The 19,059-nt window shown below is 37.0% G+C and overlaps 1 protein-coding gene across 5 annotated transcripts in view; it reads right to left on the bottom strand.

Moving 5' to 3' along the window:
• mid2 (midline 2) overlaps positions 1-19,059 on the bottom strand; it is a 140,748-nt gene that overhangs the window by 20,995 nt on the left and 100,694 nt on the right. For all 5 annotated transcript variants that reach the window (XM_055034328.1, XM_055034327.1, XM_055034326.1 and 2 more), the window contains 5 exons: positions 18,309-18,404; positions 8,774-8,881; positions 3,897-4,045; positions 2,287-2,414; positions 1,418-1,561 (listed from right to left, as the gene is read on the bottom strand). In XM_055034328.1, coding sequence (XP_054890303.1) covers positions 1,418-1,561; positions 2,287-2,414; positions 3,897-4,045; positions 8,774-8,881; positions 18,309-18,404 — 625 coding nt within the window. The remainder of the gene's footprint in view (positions 1-1,417; positions 1,562-2,286; positions 2,415-3,896; positions 4,046-8,773; positions 8,882-18,308; positions 18,405-19,059) is intronic.

Here is a 19,059-nt window from a genome sequence, read left to right as displayed (position 1 = left end):
CATGCATACCCTGAGATTTCACTCAGGTTTATTGGACTATCTCTAAGCATCGCTCAGGCACACTTTGGAGTGAACTTGCAGGTGGACCATCTCCTAACACATGGTCAGCTGTATTAGATCTAAACCACTGAATCTTATCAACCACTCAGAAACACCAGCTAAAGCATTGCTGGCATTCTTCCATAGCACTATATTAACATACCCAGATACTTCAGAAGGCAAAACCCCGTCTCCTGCTTTTGTAAATGAACTCACACCTGCTGATGATTAGTTAATTAGGAGCTTCTGATTAGCAGCACCTGGGGGTTTCCCACATATTTACTCCTCTACAGTAAGCTTTTCTGCTTTTGCACTTTAGCTTAGTCATAGAAAATCAGAATTACATATCGCTGCTTGTCCAGGGTTTTGTAGGGACTCATTTTAGAAGAATCTACTTAATTTCTACCAGAATCCCCTGTAAATAAAACATGCACAGTGTTTGTAAAGCAGTTTGTGATTGTTTTCTTCTTCAATCATCAAGGCTGAATAAGATATTTATTTGGGAGGACTGTAAGACTGTCATTGAAAAAAAATCTGTATATGTCCATATGGACCTTTAATTTAGCATTTGGCAATGTTTGTTGGGAAAATTGAGAAATACGTTTGTGTATTTGATAAAGAAATTTACTTTGAATTTTGTACGCTATCTCACAGGTACTTGCATAATAAAACTTCCCTTGGTTTTAAACACTGTTGAGGGAAACCTGCAGCCTAACAGTGTGCTTCACTTGCCTGGGAAGTCGAAACTCCAATCTGGGAATGACGCCTCTCCCATGATGAATGGGCTGCAGTTACAAGTCAGAACACCAGTGGGATCTGCTAATTGCTATGGCCAGAGACCAAGCTCTCTTCTATTAGCAATGCATATTGATAAAAAAACTCACTTCTATTGATTTAGACACTCAAACACTGAAGCAGCATTTTCACATCTAGAGGTTGTGAACAGTCCTGTGTGAGCCACTGGACTGATGTCTTATAAACTCTCAGAAGTGCAAATAAAAAAGATTCAAATGTACAGTTTATAATGTATTTATGGCAGTGGAATTAGACACTAATCTTGGAGGAGCTCAGGACCCAGGTGAGGGCTTTGATTTGATTTTTGCAACATCGGTTTGTGATAACTGAGCCTTTTTCTTTTTTCTTTATTTAAATTGCAGGATCCCTGGAATTTGTAAGCTATACAAAAAGTGCTACTATTATGAAATATAAGCTCTTCCTGTCATTTGAGAACATCTCCTCAGCCATAACATTATCAGACCATGAAACATTTTCAGGTTTGCAGCGTAGTCAATTATAGACTCTACGATCTAAATATGTTCTCTTCAACAAAACCGTTTGTCTGATTGCGGTTGTGTTTGAGAGCGTGCTTTAGACTCACTGATGAAATTTGTCTGGCCAGTGTAGATGGTGTACTGCAGCTCATAGGAGGTGACGCTGAACTCGTCTTCTGATGTCCAGTGAACGGTGATGGTGTCATGGGAGGCGGTGCACAGCTCATCCCTGATGGACGGCGGGTTGGGCGCTACATGTGGAGAGAAAAAATAAATAAATCAGGAGTCACTTCTAAGTGATGCTTCTATTTAAAAGATCAAAAAGACAAAGGAATAGGTTGAAGATATTTACTGATACTTAGGAAGTCTCTGACGGCTGTGTGTAAGAGTTGCTCTGAACTGGACAATCCCATAAAAATGTATTCATACCCACTGAGCTATCATAACTACAAATGTATATCTATTTTACAGGGAATTTATATTATAGACCAACAAGTGGTTGAAAAATGTAAGTGAAAGGATATATGGCTCAAAATGTTGCATAATCTTATATTTAGTGCAACCTGCTCAGTGCAAAGTTCAGAAGGAGAGCATTTATCAGAGAAGCTCCCGAGAGGCCAATGATTACTTTGGAGGAGCTTGCAGAGATCAAGTGGGAGAACAAGTTGACACAAAAACTAATAGCTTTGAACTTATCTGTGCCTCCCAGGTCAGATTAGAAACAAGAAAGCTATAAGAAGACATCTAATCAGCTCTGTTTGTGGTTTTGCCACAAACAAACATGTATTAGAACATTTTCCGTTCAGTTTTTGGCCCAGCTAATGCGGTTAACAAACATTGCATCTCACAGAGATTCACCCTGCATTTTGCAGCATCACTGTGAAGAATGTTTATAGTAAGTAGAACATTCCTGTAATGAAACTTATACTGACGACAAAAAATAATAATGTTTTTAGATTAAATCTGTAAGCCTTACCTGTTAGGTAATCTAGACCCTCTAATATCTTCTTCTCTCGGGAAAAGTCAAGAGCAAAGTTATCAAATGCTTCATTCAAGTTCACATCAGGGATGAGTACCTGGGAGGAGGCTGTCGCCATCGCTACCCTGTAAAATGATTGTGACAGAAGAAAGGGGACAAATCAGCAAAAGGGGCAAAAAAAAACAAAAGTTCAGGAGGTCACATGGGTGCATAAATGGAGGAGAGAAGAGGAGTGTGAAAAGATGAAAGGTGGCGGAGGTGGCTGTGAAGCAGTGGAGTGAAAGAAGTGAGGTGACGAGAGGGGAGAGATGGTAGACACAAGAACAGGTGTGGAAAAAGCCACGAAGAAGACCTCTGCAATACGTTCTGTATGTCTCCATCGCTGTGTTTCGATACAGACGTGAGGCTCAGCACATACTGAAACCTCTCACAACTCTGCAGCTCGACAGAAAGGTACGATTGCTTTGAAGATGAGTGAGCAGCTCGTGGCACAGACCAGAGTTGCAGCAGAGTTACGCAGCAGACTATAGAGCAAAGCATGAAGCAGTTCTCGGCCTTCAAATTCACAAGTTTCTGTGAAGTTTGTGAGGGTTCAACAAGACTGAGCAACATAAAACATGCAACTCTGGGTGAAGACTTCTCGACAAGATCTTTGTCTGTCAGACAGAGTAAAAAATGCCTCAGCTCAAGGTGGGAGGAAAGGATGTGGGTAATGAAGACAGAGCCGGCTCTTAAATGATGGATGATTCTCAGCAGAGGCTTGACATTGATTGGAGGAGCCAGGTATGTTTGATACGATGGTGAGTTTACCAGCAGCCCTTCAGCTGGATTTCAGAAGTAAAAATTGAATAAAGGAGAAGCTACTGTGGAGTGAAAGATTTGATTTAAAAAGTAAAAGAACAACTTCTATTTTCAGATACATTATCAATTAGTCTTTTGGGAAAATTCCAAACTAAATCCGCTCAAGAGCAACGAATGTACGTAAAAAAACTCCCGGATGACTTGAATAAAGTTCCTTCTCACCTTTTATCTTTAATTTACAAATTCTTTTCTGTAACTAGGTGTCGAGACTAACTTTTAGTTTGGAGCACTGGTCACACTGGTTACTACCAAGGGATTTAACGTAGCATTTTTACAGTCTTAGTTCTTTTTCTCATCACTTTCCATAAAGACAATATTGACTGGCAAATAATTAATTAATCCAGTAATCTTTAACTATTTTCTGATTGGTTCAGACCTCAACATGGCCTAATGTGAGTCTTGAACCACCGGGAGATGCCAAGTATCAGAGGCTTCTTGTTTTTCTTGAATGACTGGTCACAACAGTATGAGAACGGACATGGTTTTACATGCACTACTGAGAACTCGAGTTGCATTAATTAGTTGGTTGATTTAAAGAACAAGTATTATTCCCATAAGTAGTGGCTTATGTGCTCAGTATTGTTATTGATATATTCACGATCACTTAAAAAAAAAAAAAATCTCAGCAAGGTCTGAGCTGCTTTCAAGCTGGCCACATATTGAATCTTCCATTTGCTTGTGGCAGATAAATATTTATTACTTTTTCCACCTTCCTGTGAGTGCAGAGTTTCTGTGTCATGACCCACCTCTCTGCCACGTTCCTGGCAGACTGAAGGAAGCGTGCATGGTCGTTCTCCTTCAGGCTCTGCTCAGCCTGGGTGATGAGGGCACTGGAGCGCTCCAAGCACTGGCGACAGTTTGCAATCTGCTGAGCCAACTTACGCAGTTTCATCACCTGAGACAAGCATGAGCACAGCTAAAGTTGCAACATTCTGACACAGTCACAGATTTATGTTCATTTGCACAAACTGAACCTTGCCAAGATTAATTTCTGTTATGATCACAGTTACAATAACAAGACTGTGGTTTTTCTTCCATGCTGAAAACACAGACAACAATGGCGACTTTATAGTGCGTTGCCTCGGAGCTTCAGCTGTACACAATCTGTCTTTCAAGTTGATTTTAGTGTTGTCATTGTGGAGGAACCATTCATGCTTGCAGAAGCATTTCAAAGGACCATGCGGGGTACATCAAAGAAGCGTCAAGCATAAAACATATGTTTCAAGTACTTTTATCATACTTCTAGTTATAATAATAACTGATATTAATTTCTTAAACAGTCATTTACATATGTTGCACTTTATAAATCCATTGAAGAACATGAGGAAAATATTTCCTTTTCTTTACATGTAATTGGAACCAGTTGCCAGTGAATCTTCTCTATCCAAATGTAAAATCACAAACATAAAATATACTTTTATTCCGCTATACAGTTACATTTTCTCAATACAGGGGTGTAAAGACAAATTAAAAGGTTATTTATCTTTTAACAAATCTTATTTTAACAATATTTTACACTTTTCTAAAGCTTCGTCTCTGACCTATGTGATGTGTTCCTTCTTTGTAAGGATCATCATCTTCACAGAAGAGATGTATCTATATTGAGATTAAAATTCACTTTGGTGGCTTCTAAAAGAAACAGGTTGCACTATCAGAGAAAATATTTTTTTGGTCAAATAGCCTGAAACTTATGCACCGTGTTTCTTCCACGTCACAATTTTATGCTAGTTTGTGGCAAATTAAATCTCACATAAAATAGATTTTTTGTGGTTGTAACCTAGTAATGTTAAGAAAAGATAATTTTCTTATCTTTGACCAGCGTCAACAGCAATGGTCTGCAGGATTCAGATGCCCATGAAAATACTAAAGGTAGGAAACATGTGATTATAGACAATCACTATTCACGTTCAGAAAATCTGAACTTCCTGTCCACCAAGAGACATACCAGAGTTCAAGAAAGGCTACTGCAGCTTGTAATGCCGTTTCATTCAACAGCTGTAATGTGATTTCCCATTGAGAATAAGGAAACCATTCAAGCTTTATTTGAAATTAAAGTAATCTGTTTATCTTCATTCAGGCTTATATCCTGACTCTGGATGTGAACCAAAGGCTGTTCAACAGTTAGAGTAAACAACATGAGAGATACACAAATACAGTGTTTTCTTTATGGGACTTTCCCACTGTAACCATGATTAGTTAGGAGAAGATTAAAAACTCATGCAGGACCAAGTCTGTTCCCATCGGACATTGCCATGGAAAATGTTGTAATTTCAATGAAAAGCTAAGAACCAATTCACTCTGGCATTTTGAGTCATACATGGTAAGACTTTAGCATTTAAGGCAACATCTCCATGTTTGCATAAATGCTCTCACTGTGAAATGTTTCCCTTCAACTTCGGTGTCGGAAACATAAATCTGAAATGAAGTGAATCATAACCCACCTTTATCCTGCAGGTGATAAAAGGTGCTGAGTGTCAAGTTTTAAAGCTCAAGACTTAACGGGGTGTTTTAGTTTTACTGTCTCAGTTAGTCTTTCTCTTTGGCCCTCATGAACAATATTTGAGCTGGTTGGTGACTGGAAACAAGCAAGATGGCCTTAATGATGGGATATTATTTGGCAACATCTGCTGCGAACAACAATTTTAGAGGTGATTATTCCTCTCGCTCAGAATAATAGACAATATAATCCAGGCTGAGAGTGTTTCTGTACGAACATCTGTTTTATTTAAACAGATGAATCTATGTGTCAGAAAAAAAACACACACACAAGTGGAATGTTGTTCATTACTGCAATATTCTCAATGTCTGATTGATTTAAACAAGTAAATATTTATTATATTGATTATCAGAAATAGTTTTTTTTTTTTTTACAAATTTTCTTAGTATTATTCATACTATGCATTTGTGTATTCAAAAACATCGACCATATAAGGTCACACAATTATTACATTGCACAATGCTGTTCTAATTTCACTGTATTAATATATTGAAATGTTTCTATTTTGTTGCCGAACTAATGCTAAGGTTTGTCTTTGTTTCACTAACAGCTTTCCACTTCTGGACTGTTAGATCAGCAGATAAATAAGCAAACAAACATGGAAAATAAACATTTATATTATAGTTTAAACGAAAGTCTTCCAGTCAAGTTCAGTATATTCACCTCCACATGCCTTCCTTTAAATCTTACTTACTTTTACTCAAAATAAATAATTCATAATCCCACATTTTATATTTAGATTGAAATCTCAAGTTATTTATTGGATTTGAGTTGTTCAAATAAAGAGGAATAAACAGTAGTGCCCTGGAGAAAAAGTCGATACACTATAAGGTGCATGAGACAGGTGTTTCACTCCTTAGTTGATTTTATAAATGGATGTAGATGATTCATGAGCTGCTGTTTATTTGCAGAGACACTGCTTTGTTGTTCTGAATCAATGAATTATATGCTTCTGAAAGAGCTGCATATTTTGTTCTCTCTTCTTCATAAAATGTAATAGTGTTTATTGATTCAAATATGAATAAATAGGATGTCATAATCGCATATCAGGGACGGAGCCAGGGTTCAGACCACGACCAGTAAGGTCTGAGCCCTTATTGGTAATGATTGATATCGGAAGGAGGGAAGTCAATTCCTGTTGCTGGTCTACAACATATATCCTATTAATTATTTGAAAGGCTCGCATGAAACTTGATTGTTGTTCATTTCCAGAATATTGGCAAAACCCATTAAAACCGTGAGAATAAACTTTAAAAACGATTCTTAGAGGCAGCTTCTAACAGTAGTTCTGGCAGGTAAATAAAATCTAACCTGCCAATTTTGAGAATTGAAACGTTTTATTATCTTGTGATAATTAAGTATTTGCCCTTTTACTTTAGCAAATAAATACTTAGGAATGTGGCTGCACAATATTAGAAAACTTAATTGGTATTTTACTTCTTCCAACTCTCCGTGACCTGTGTTACTTACTTGAAGGTGCATTCTATTAAAACTCTAAATTACTTGTATGTATCGTTTCAGCATGAGCAAACATTCATGCACAAATGAAAACACTAATTTAACCACCCAGGCAGAGAAATCGGAGAATCTGCAGTGACCTTCAAAATAAAATTCTGGACCATATCCCCTGCTGGCCAAGAGATGCACAGAGCACACTGTTTCATAATTAATACAAGGAGCTAACTTTATGAAGAATGTTTTCTGCAAGTTTTATCAATAGATGACAAAGAAAAACCAGACTGAAGTCATGATAATCAATAACTGATATTTCAACAAAACAGTAAACGTGGAGGCACTACCTTTACACTAGTGGAAAAATTGAAAAAGGCTTGAAAAACCTTTTGCTTTTCTGGAGCTGGAAATGAGTTTAATGAAGACTAAATGTGGATGAATCAGATTCGTAATCAAGTGAACAGCTATACAAGACATTTTTAACACGATAGCAGTTTTCTTAACCACATAGCCTAAATAGCATTGATTTTAATGATATCTTGGACCAGGTCTCAATATTATTTGAGTTTTAAGTGACTTGGGTCAGTATCAGGGACAAAAACTCGGCATTGGGACTTCCCTGGTTTTAATGTTCTAGGAATCATTAAAAACAGGAAGAGAGGATGCCTGGCAGACAGCCAGTGAGACTATTCAAGCACACAAATTAGACGATGAGAATGTGTGTTTTATTTTGACAAGTTGTGACTGTGACAGCTTAGTAACCCTCGTGAGATCCAGAGCCCATTAGAAGGACTCGAGTATCCGATGTTACTGCCTACAACAGAAAACTGCATCAGTGGTTTGTTCAAATATGTAAGACTAACTGTTTCCCTGATAATGCTTGGTCATGTGGCATATTCACTTTGCACATTTCATTCCTTTTCGTGACCCTTCCAGGTATTTTCTGATGTTTTACATTTTCTTTGTTTTTGACCTATATCTTATCATCCTCCCTTTCCGGTCCTCTGCCAGACTGACTGAGACTCTTGGGAGAAGAAGCTCTGCCTTTTGTCTGCAATCTCCAGGAATACACTGACACGCTTCTTTATTCTTCGAACCACACACACCAACAAGCCAGTTCTCTGCTGATGTTCAATGCGGAGGAATATAATAACTTCTCTGCCATCTTAAAAATACTCCAACCATCAGCGGGCATATATCCTCTGGGAGAGTCTCTGTCATGAATCCCTAAACGCTCAGGCAGAAAAAGCAGCCGTGTTATACATGGGTTAGGGTTAGACCACAGACATTTCTTTTTAAATCCTAGACTTCTCTTTGAAACCCAAGAGTAAAGTTCAGAAGTTTTCTACATTTAGGTCAGTTGCCTGCATCTCAGCGGTAGAATACTAAAGAAGAAGCCTGACAAATATATTCAGTCCACAGCAGTTCTGGTTTATTATGCACTCTCTTGTATAAAATCAAAATGTGCTTGCAGACTAGGACTGCTAGTGCCCTAGTCTGCAAGCACAACTTTTTAAATAGTGTGAAACTCTCAATTTCTAGTCTATTCATACTGACATGTAAACATAAAACACAACTAAAGATGCATTTTCCTAAACCCCTACAGCACAATGTTCTGAAATACATACAACTTAAATTTTCTAATTTATATTCCGATATTCTAATAAAACGTACCTTGGACTCTTTGATCTTGACAGCGATGACCTGTTTTCTCTGGCGGATGATTTCCACCAGCTCATCACACTCCTCCACCAGCTTGGCTTCATGCATGGCTGTATTTACCTGAACAAAAAAAGGGTAATAAACTTTATTAAAAAATTATGACGTCTTTAAAACATCTTGCATTGCTTTACACTGTCAGAAATAATAATAATAAAATAAATAATAATCATAATAATAAAGCTGTTTTTCTATCATTCTAAATCTTCAACGGTTTCATTAATTTATCTTTTGCATTATGCAACCTGTACACCTGGAACGGATGCCTCCAGCAACATAATGCACCTGGTATGGAAATACTTCAGACAAATGCAGCAACAATAGCTGATTTAACTCACTAATTGTTTTCACAGGAATGATCATAAATCATTATATTGCAAAACTGATGTTAGTCCAGGGGGAAAAAAGAGCATTGGAGCATTACGTTTATAACTTGGAGTACATCGGACGTGATGGGGAGAGAAAAAGGACAGGTCAGTGTAGACAAACTTGTTCTATTAAGCTCGTAAAATGTACAGCTAGTTGTGGAAGAAAATGTTTATAGTTTTCCCAAATCGTTACAGTGATGTTCTTTTATGAAACATGAAAAAGTATTCCAAAACTCCAAAGTTTTTCCAAAGAAATCTACTTTTAGGGGGAAAAAAAGAGACTGGTTATTTGGAATCCTGCTATCTTCACTGGAAGAAGAACAATCCCACAGATAGCGATCTGGGATTTGCTGGCAAAATATGCTTTCATGGTGCCAATTTAATATATTCTGTGATTATATTTGGGCCAAAGCTGCCGAGGCATCTCAGCATCACTTCCCTGTATGAGTCCAACACAGTTTAAACAGCCAACTGTAAAAGTGTTTTTGCTGAGTTGCAACAATGAGCCCCCAGCAAAAGGTCTGCCAACTACATAATATAATTACACTGAAAGCTTCAGAAACACTTACGGCAGGACTTTAAATAAAAAAATAAAGGACGGATGTAACTGTACGGCTGAGGAATGGAGATGAGAAACTGAGCTGCGACTGTTACACCTGTCTTTTTCTAATGTGAGGCATAGTGGTAAGGATTCTGTCAAAGATATCAGGTTCTTAAAATGTACTAAAAATTGTACAAATCTGCATCTATCTCCTCTGAGAAGCAAAACATGACTGAATGAGACTGTATCTGATTTCTGCTCTGTCTCCTGCATAAATTTCATTTTGTATTACACTAAACAATTCAAACTATACACTGTACAACACAGCATAAGTGCATAGATGTGGAAACTGTACTTGCAATAAAGCAAAAATAAAAAGCTGCACTCATCTTCTCTTGCACTGAGCCCTGCTGAGATGTTCGCTGTGTGCAACTCAAGGGCTTTACCTCTTGACGACCAGAGACCCACATTCTGTTAGTAGGACTGTATAGAGAAATTACAAAGTTTCCTCAAGAACACTTGGGAAACAAAGCAACCCGGTTCAGTGAGAGATAGAGGCTTTAACCGTTTAAACAGCCACATTCAGAGCTGTTCAAAAAAAATGCCGACAAGCAGCATAAAACTTTCCCTCGCAAATAAGTGTGCCATCAAAGATGTTCTGCAATGCCACAACATCCACAAAGCACATTGTTGCTTTAACTGCTTGACTGAGTCCTAGAGTATTTGTTGTCAAAACAAGCCATGCGTGAGGCTATTCTGCTGTGCACCAATTCAAAATAACATACAACATTGGAGAAAACCTTCCATTTTTAACCAAGATGGAATAAAAAACATAAAATGTGACAATTAAATGAAGGGGACCAGAGGTACGCTGTTAAAGTGCAAAGACTTATCCGGTCAGGTTAGTTTTAGATATTTACAATGTGATAAAATTATTTGCATTTATTTTTTTGCAATTGTTTATCTTCAAGTGGATATTAGAAAAAAAACTGAAAATAACTGAAGTGATTTAGTCATTCATTTCAAAATGGTAAGCTCATTTTTATTCATTACAATGTTAAATTAATCAATCACTTATTTTTTAAGATTATCACTTACAGATAACAGAAACATGAAATTGTGTTTCTCAGACACCTAAAATAGCAACTAAGACCAACAAAATGTATTTTAATAGAGAAATTCCTTGTTATGCTCCAACATTGCTAGAAAAGCTAGCTGTTCAGAAAGTAATGTAACCAAAAGCATGTAAAGTTTAGTGGAAGAAAAAAGTGTGGTAGAAAATGTTTGCACAAACAACTGATAAGTGCAACCTGGGGGGAAGTTAGAAACAAAGTTAATTCAAATGTTTGGGGCAGATTTCCCAGAGACACACTGCAACTAGAATATGTTGGCTGCATACATTGGCTGCAACTGTCATATTCATTATTTTGAGTCGTTCCAGAACAAGAGACAACATCAGAAACATCTCAGCTGAGCTAAGCTGACCTGACGCCTCTTATGATGAAAGCAAATCTTGAATTTCTTTAGGAAAAAAGTCTTAGAGTATAGAGGAATAGTGTAGGGGTGCAGTCAGTGAGCTCTTTGCTGACTGAAGTTTCTACAGTCAATTTCTACAGTCAGGGAAGATTTCATGTGTTGGTGTTGGTCCACTGTGTTTGCTCAATTTAAAAAATGCATTGGATGCCTCGTTCTGCTGACAAGCTTTCTGAAGATCCTGTTTTGTTTTTCCAGCAGCATGTTCCACCTGACCTCGCTGCCAAAACGAACAGTTCCTGGTTCTAATTAGAATGGATTTACTAGGCTGACTGACCACCTGACCCAAACTTCAGAGGTTATAGGCTGTTGTCAGGAGGAAGATGAGAAACACCAGAACAATGCAAATGAGCTGAAGGCCAATAAAGCAGCAAGGAAAAAAGCTCAACAGAGCCATGAACTCATCTCTTCTATCACATGCCTCATTGATGCAGTAATTCGTGCAAAAAAAGCCCAGACCAAGAATCGAGTGCAAACACTGAACCGTTTAAGGCAAGCATTTTTATATTCAACATTCCTTTCACATTGGTCTTCATAATCTTTAAATTTTCAGAAAAATTGAATTCTGATATTTCAAAAGTCATTAAGCATTATTGTTAAAATAAATAAATTCCTGAAACATTTAAATCTGTCTGGAATTACAGTTATAAACATTTAAAATGCTTATATGTGTATTTGTACGGTTGAACGTTCAAATAGACTCCAGTTTAGAGAGCAGATTGAAGAAGCAAAAGAAAAGTAAATGATTGTCTAAAGTAAATATCTCACACATCTTTTACTTTTCTGTGTGTAATTATTTGCTGGAATAATAGGTGCTGAGTGTTTTAAAGGTGGCCCATAAAGTTTTTCCCTTTAGTGAGTTGTAAACCTCTGTACAGCCAACACAAAAGCTCTGCAACAGTTTCAAAGTCAAGACAAAATGACTGTTCTCCCCACAGCTGCCTGTAAAGCCTCATTTACGCAACAGGGTTTTCTTTGCTGAACAGGTATTAACAAAACAATAAACAATATGAAAAACCGCTCTGCCATAGCTGGAATTTTCTAACATTTTTCTCTTCCTGCTTTGTCAAAAAGTTGCAGTAAAACGTTAAATTCACATTTTAAGAAAATGCCATTTTAATTGCTCCTTTCACTCTTCTCATATCATGTTATTTTGAGCACTTTCTGTGTGTTTGACTGTTTTGGCTATTATCATCTAAACCATAATGTTGGCATCCATTACAGAAAGAGGCCACATATATTGGCTGCATCCATGAAGAGCATGGATGCATTTTGAAATATAACAGACTATCTTGTTCTGCCTGTTGACATGATGATGATAAAACACATTTTTGACACACTTTTCTGCAGAATTAAATCACCTGTGGATGGTTTGCACCAGAATGGCTTTGAGATCTTTTAAAATTGTGTACCATGGAATACTCACAAATATATATATAAAAATGCCCAATTCAGTCAAGGAGAAATAAACTTTATCAGCCTTTATTAATATGTCTGCCTGCAGTTCAGCTAGTTCACTGAAAGTGATATGTAATTATCACATAGTCTGACCACATTAGATTGCCGTCATGGGACGTTGCTGACTGGGTGCTTATGGAGACCTGACACTGACACCCTCGGTTGAAGTCTGAAAGGAGCTTATGAAACTACTTACTGTAACAACCAAGTTGCACTCATCGCTCCACAAAGCTCATTATTACCCAGCAATCCACTTAAGCCTCTTTATTCACAGCTATTCACATAAACACACACACACACACACACCTCTTATTACAATCTTTGTAAGGACACTCACTGAAACAAACAGAGCCCTTCCTACAGCTTTCCTAAATGTTTGACCCCAGCTAAAACCTAATCCTGAACTTCACTCTAAAACTGAGTCACAAGCTGCTAGAATCTTTTCAGGGATTTTTAATAAATGCCTTACTTCATAAATCTAAAATAAAAATAAAAACACTTTCTTTACAAAAGACCACAGAAATATGATTATTATGACAATCAGAGATCTGATAGGTAAAAGGTTGGTAATTATAGCTGAACAAATAAACTGTTTTGATTCACATCACTTGTTACATAAACAATCTTCTCTATGGTCTTTCTGCTTATTCAAAGAACTAACACTTTTTTACGTTTCTGACTTTCTGTCATTGATTTCCCTCTTTAAAAACTGAAAGACTTTCAGGAGTCATAGAGTTTCTTTTATAGCACACCACAGAACTATATTCAACTTTTTTAAAGCAAGTCTTCTTTTACATCTTTCTTACCGCATTAATATTATATTTTAAAATGAATCAGTATTTTATTTTTTTATTACCATAAATATAAGCACTGTGTAAGCACTACAATACAGTAAGTGCTTGCAGATGTTAAACTGCCACAAGTTTGTTGATCCGGTTTCTTTTAATTGCCATAAGCAAGTTGGCATTTTTAAAGTCAAGTACAGAATCTTTCTCATGACATTCAGCTGAAATTATACTCTCTTAAGTTCAACCATTGCACATACAGTATCTTGCAAAAGCACTCAAACCCCTTAAGCCTTTTTGACATTTGTGACCTTACAACCAACATCTTAAATGTGTATTTGTAGGATTTCTCTGTGACAAACTAACACAAAGTAGTGCAAAATTATGAGGTGTGAGGACGATGGATCATTGTTTTCAATTTAATTTTAGAAATTTAATTTTGACAAGTTGGCAATTGGATACAGCCCCACAAAAACCTAACTTTGTAGAACTGCCTCCCACTGTAATTTCAGCTGAAAATCTTCTTCCAGGTTGATTGCACACTTAGAATAAATGTGCAACATACTTCTTGTAATTTTCTCAGATTAATGCTCTTCTTTCCCGAACTATCGATTTAGATGGACAACCATGTCTTGTTAAATCTCTTGTTATTGCTTACTCTCTCCATTTTCAGATGATGAACAACTCTGAACTGTTTAAAAGTTGAGATTTTATTTTATACCCATCACTACTTTATATGCCTGACTGCCCTAGCTCTCACGTTTCCTGTGTTCTTTGGTTTTCAAAAGGCAGGTTATTGACTAATATTCTAACAAATCTAGAAGTGACTTCTGAAGAACGTTGGTAACAGTAATTTATTTGGCTGTTGGTCTATCCCAACAAAATCCCAGTGAAATACTGAAGTTTGAAGTGTAAGAATGTCAAAAAGGAGAATTGTTCAAGCTGCATGAATATTTTCACAATGTGCTTGCTGTATTAAAAAACTCAGATATCACGATACAGAAATGTGTAAATTAGTAAAACGTTACAATAACACCTAATTATTATAATCACACTTATGTTTAAATGAAAAATTAAGAAATTGGCTTAACTGAGAACACAATGGTCAAACACAAAAGTACAATTTGACTACCTACTAAAACTAAAGTAACTTTTAAAAACATGAATGTTTTATTATGTGACATTTTCCTGTTGCAATTGTATTGTTACACTCTGCTAATAGAGGAGCTGCTAATGACACATATTGCTGGCAGGCAGATCTCCCCAATGCTCCTGTGGAAAGGTTACAGACCGTATCTGAGACCTGAAACAAAATATCAGGCAGCACTGCAGCCATCTTCCACTGCTGATTCATATTCTGCACACAGTGGGATCACTTTCAGTGTACACACACCCAGACAGGCCTCGACTAATGACTTGCAGCTCGCTGCTTAATCGGTCGACATACAAGTCTGAGCGTTTAAACCTAGTAAGCTCCTGCCTGATGTGTTTCTTTCACTTTTTTTCCTCCATTAGCTCTAAAAGCTCACATGAAACTTTAACTGGAAAACTTAGGGTTAGAAACACTGTCTGCTGCCTTTTCTGCTTTCCAGCCTTTTCTGCTTTCCAGATAAAAAGCTTACTCCACAATAGCTTTTGTCTGAGAGAAGCTTCCATGTAATTAACACATGATTAAAATGTTTCCACTTCTTAAAGCTTTGGCCCCTCGTAAGCATAAACTGTGGTCTTAGAAGATAAACTGTATGTGAGGGATGCTAAAATGTAAATCACAACCAGGTTTTAACATTTTGGAGGAATAGCCATTGAATATTGTATAAGAGTGAAGGCTCACTGTGAATTCAACAATATTATAAAAACTGAGCTCATTTTTGATTAGGAAAAGTAATAGCTTTTATTTAGTTATTCCATATCAAAACCAGTTAACTGCGGTTGTTATATTTGAAAATCAAGAAATCAACTTCAAAAATTTAAAAGAAAGTCCTATAATATAAATTATGAGGGTTTTTCTAGTTTTTAGCCTGACTTAATTGAGCATCTCCATTTTGACCAATACAGAGCACAGCCAAATAATCATGTTAGGAGTTTATATAAAACACCAACATAATTATGCTTAATTATAAAGTGAAAAGAAAATGGTTTAAGATTTTTTCCTATTCTTTATCAATAAATACATAAAAATTATGGTGTACAATTGCATGCAATGCCCAATATTCAGACTTTATTCTGTAGGAGGCCTCAAAGTTTTACCTGCCTCATGAAATACAAATATCACTAGAAACATCAGGGATAATCCTTTGAAGAAGGTTAAAGCAGATACATTGGACAGATGTGGCTCAGGTTTTTTGTTAGGTTTTTCCATTTTAAATATTATTTTAAAACACACATCATAAATACACTCGCCCAATAATATGCATGAACTCAATCTGAAAAAGATCAAGTGCTATAAAAAAATAATTCAAACACTGAACAAATCCAGCTGATATGTATTATTTTAAACAAACTCACCATCCATTTGAAAGAAACCCTGAACTCAACTCAGAATGCCATTAAGCTGGGAGAAAAACAGCAAATATTGCGTTAAAGCTAGATGTCCCTGAGGACACAGCCAGTCTACTCACAGTCAAGTCAGCACATCCTTTCTACAACTTAAGAAAAGCTAATTCCCCAATGAGAAGCCCTCGCTGCTGTGTGTGCTGACACACTAGAAGAGAATTCGCACTATGTTTGATCATGTCTTTGGTGCCAATACAGTACGCTTGCAAACAGAGAGCAGAGAAATCCAGGTCACGCTCAAAGCCCTTCAAAGATTTCTTATTTTGCACACAGTTGTCTCACGCCGCTAAAACTCCCATTTCCTTATTCCCTTTTTGTGTTGCACTGCATTATTACTGAGCATTTTCCTCTGCATAGTGCCTCTGTCTGTTCTGGCAATCATTGGTAGTCACGCTAACATTCAGAGTATGGCCTTTTTACCCTTTGCTCTGTTTGCCATGCTGACCCTTGTTTTTTGTTTTCCTTTTATCGTCCTGTTTTCACTCGCAGCTTTTCTTCTATATTTGGATTCTCCATTTTCTTCTCCTCATTAGTCCTCACTTCCCCTTTCTCTTCCCTTCCCATTACACTTTAACAACCTCTGTGCTTTAATGCGGTTTCGCCTAGTAAATAATTAATATCTTGACCTCTTGCCACTAAGATCACTTCAAATAGCAGCTTTAGGGGGGTTTCTTTAATATATCTTTTTCAACTATTGTATGGTTTTGAATAGTTAGTATAAATATTTCAGCAAGTGAGAAAACAAGAAGGCGCTCGTTTTCTCGCTGTTGATGAGCATTTTGTCTGTACTCAATAAATCACACAGCGATCATTTAAATTTTGATTGGATTGCAAGAGTTTGTGCTCAGAGATCTCAGAGTGACTCAGAGAAAATGGAGTCATACCCTGCTAACAAGAAACATACTATGTGGAGAAAGATGGCACCACTGAAATGCATTTGTCCTCACCAGCCATTAATGTCAAATCTCTCAGAGAAATGACGACATTTATTAAAAGTGATTGTGCATACGGAAAATATGTGCTCATATGTGTGTGACTCTACACTACTGTACGGAGAAGAGCGAACAAGCAGCGGGTGAATATTAACATTCTCTGAATGTCGTTGTTAAATCACAGCTTGAGCTCAAATGACAGAAACCGGCAGGCAGCTCCAGGTATAGATGAGGACAACCGGCTGTGAAATAGTCCTGTGAGCTTGTCACAAACCTGCATCGGAGTAAGATGTGACATATTACTGAAAAAGTTTGTGACAAGCTCCAGAGATATATGCCATTTGACATATAATCTTATTTAACTTCACAGGGACCATTATTTGCCTGTGTGGATGGTTCCAGAGCAAATTAAACCGCTGAGTGTTAAAACGCCGCTTCATTTTAAAAACGAGCTCTTCCAGGGTGAGATTTACTGAAAACTGGAGTTAGAGTGCAGCTTCACGGGTTTCTGGAGACAATAATCTTTACCAGTAAAACATTACAGGCAGCCGCCTTGTCTTTCCCATCCATTGCTGCCAGCTTGGCGTCTTCCAGACCCATTGAGTCTTATGATGGAGCTCATAGATAAGAATCAAGCAACATCTGAGACAACAGCAACTAGTTCTCATGAATAATTAGTTACAATAAACTGCAATACACAATTGTTGAAAGCTGAGGGTCATGATTTGGAACCAGTTTAAATTATTCATTTAAGTAGCAGTGGCTGATTACGCTAATTGAAAAGTAAAGTCAAACCTTAAGGTTACCAGAACATGTCAAATATTACACATGATTGCCAGGGGAGAGATAAATTTCACTTCTTTCTTTTACAATAATTAATGATACTTTCTTGTCAATAGCTTTAATGTTTTGAAGGACTTTATAATTGTAGTAAAAATACTTTTTAAAAATAAAAAAGCCCCCCAAAAACACATAATTTCATATTAGACACTAAAAAGAATCAAAGCAGCTAAAAAAAACGAGTTCTTACTTTAATATGATCACAGTGGGGGTTATAACACAGGAGCAGGGAGGGAGGGGGGGAGATATTAAGAGGAGCTTTAACTAAAATCTAGGGTAAGCCTCAGTAATATGGTAAGATAGACAGATTTGGTCAGTCAGCTGATTGGGTTTTACGTTTGCTGGCAAAAAAAAATACAATTAAAATTACATGAGCGCTTAAAGCCTGCGATCTTGGAACCGAGGTTTTCTATTAGAGCACGGGAAAGGATGAGCAGTCTAATCTCACTGAAGTTAACAGCATGAATACATATGACGTACCTCAACCTGCTGGCAGATCTGAATGAGCTTGGCCATTTGATTCTCCAGTTCACTGTTCCTCTTCACCAGGTTGGTCAGGTTGTTCTCCAGAGTTTGCTGTTTGAAGGGACAAGGAGGGGAACACAAGGAAGAAAAGGGGAATGAGAGAGAGAGGAAGAGATCACTGACGATGTGTGTCTGAGTGCCAGATTTTCTGAGAATTCTACATGATGAATTTTTTAATTGGTGTGTAATGTGAAGATAAATAAAATGTATTTTAATTTACTCAGTAGTAAGATGGTAATATATCTGAGCTGTAGAGTTTTCTAAGTCATAAACACCAAACCGGCATAACATTTTGACCTAATGCTGCCAATTAGTGTGTTGGTGACACTTTTCACTGCCAAAGCAGCCCTGACCCATGATGTATCTTATGGTAAAGTAAATAAAACCCTCCCAATTAACAACTTTGCCTTGGATTGTATCAGGTTAAGGCTTTCTATTTGCTTATCAAACAAATATCTTTTCACAGTTAGAGTTGTTCTTCGGTAAGTAGATGTAGAAAATGGAAACCTGTTTTTTCAATTATTCAATAATAATCATAAAATAAAAATCTCTGAATGTTTGCTTAAATGGAAGGATGTTTTTCTTCTGATTATGTTATCTTGTCAGGTTCATTCTGCACACTCCCACAATAAATCTCTATTAGTGCAAATAAATGCAGCAACCAAAACAGGAGATGATGCAAGAGCCAACAAACGTCCACTTGTGA

Source organism: Poeciliopsis prolifica, unplaced genomic scaffold, assembly GCF_027474105.1.
Source record: "Poeciliopsis prolifica strain line A6 unplaced genomic scaffold, Auburn_PproV2 SCAFFOLD009, whole genome shotgun sequence".
Taxonomy (NCBI): Eukaryota; Metazoa; Chordata; class Actinopteri; order Cyprinodontiformes; family Poeciliidae; genus Poeciliopsis; species Poeciliopsis prolifica.
This window is presented reverse-complemented; position numbering and strand designations above follow the sequence as displayed.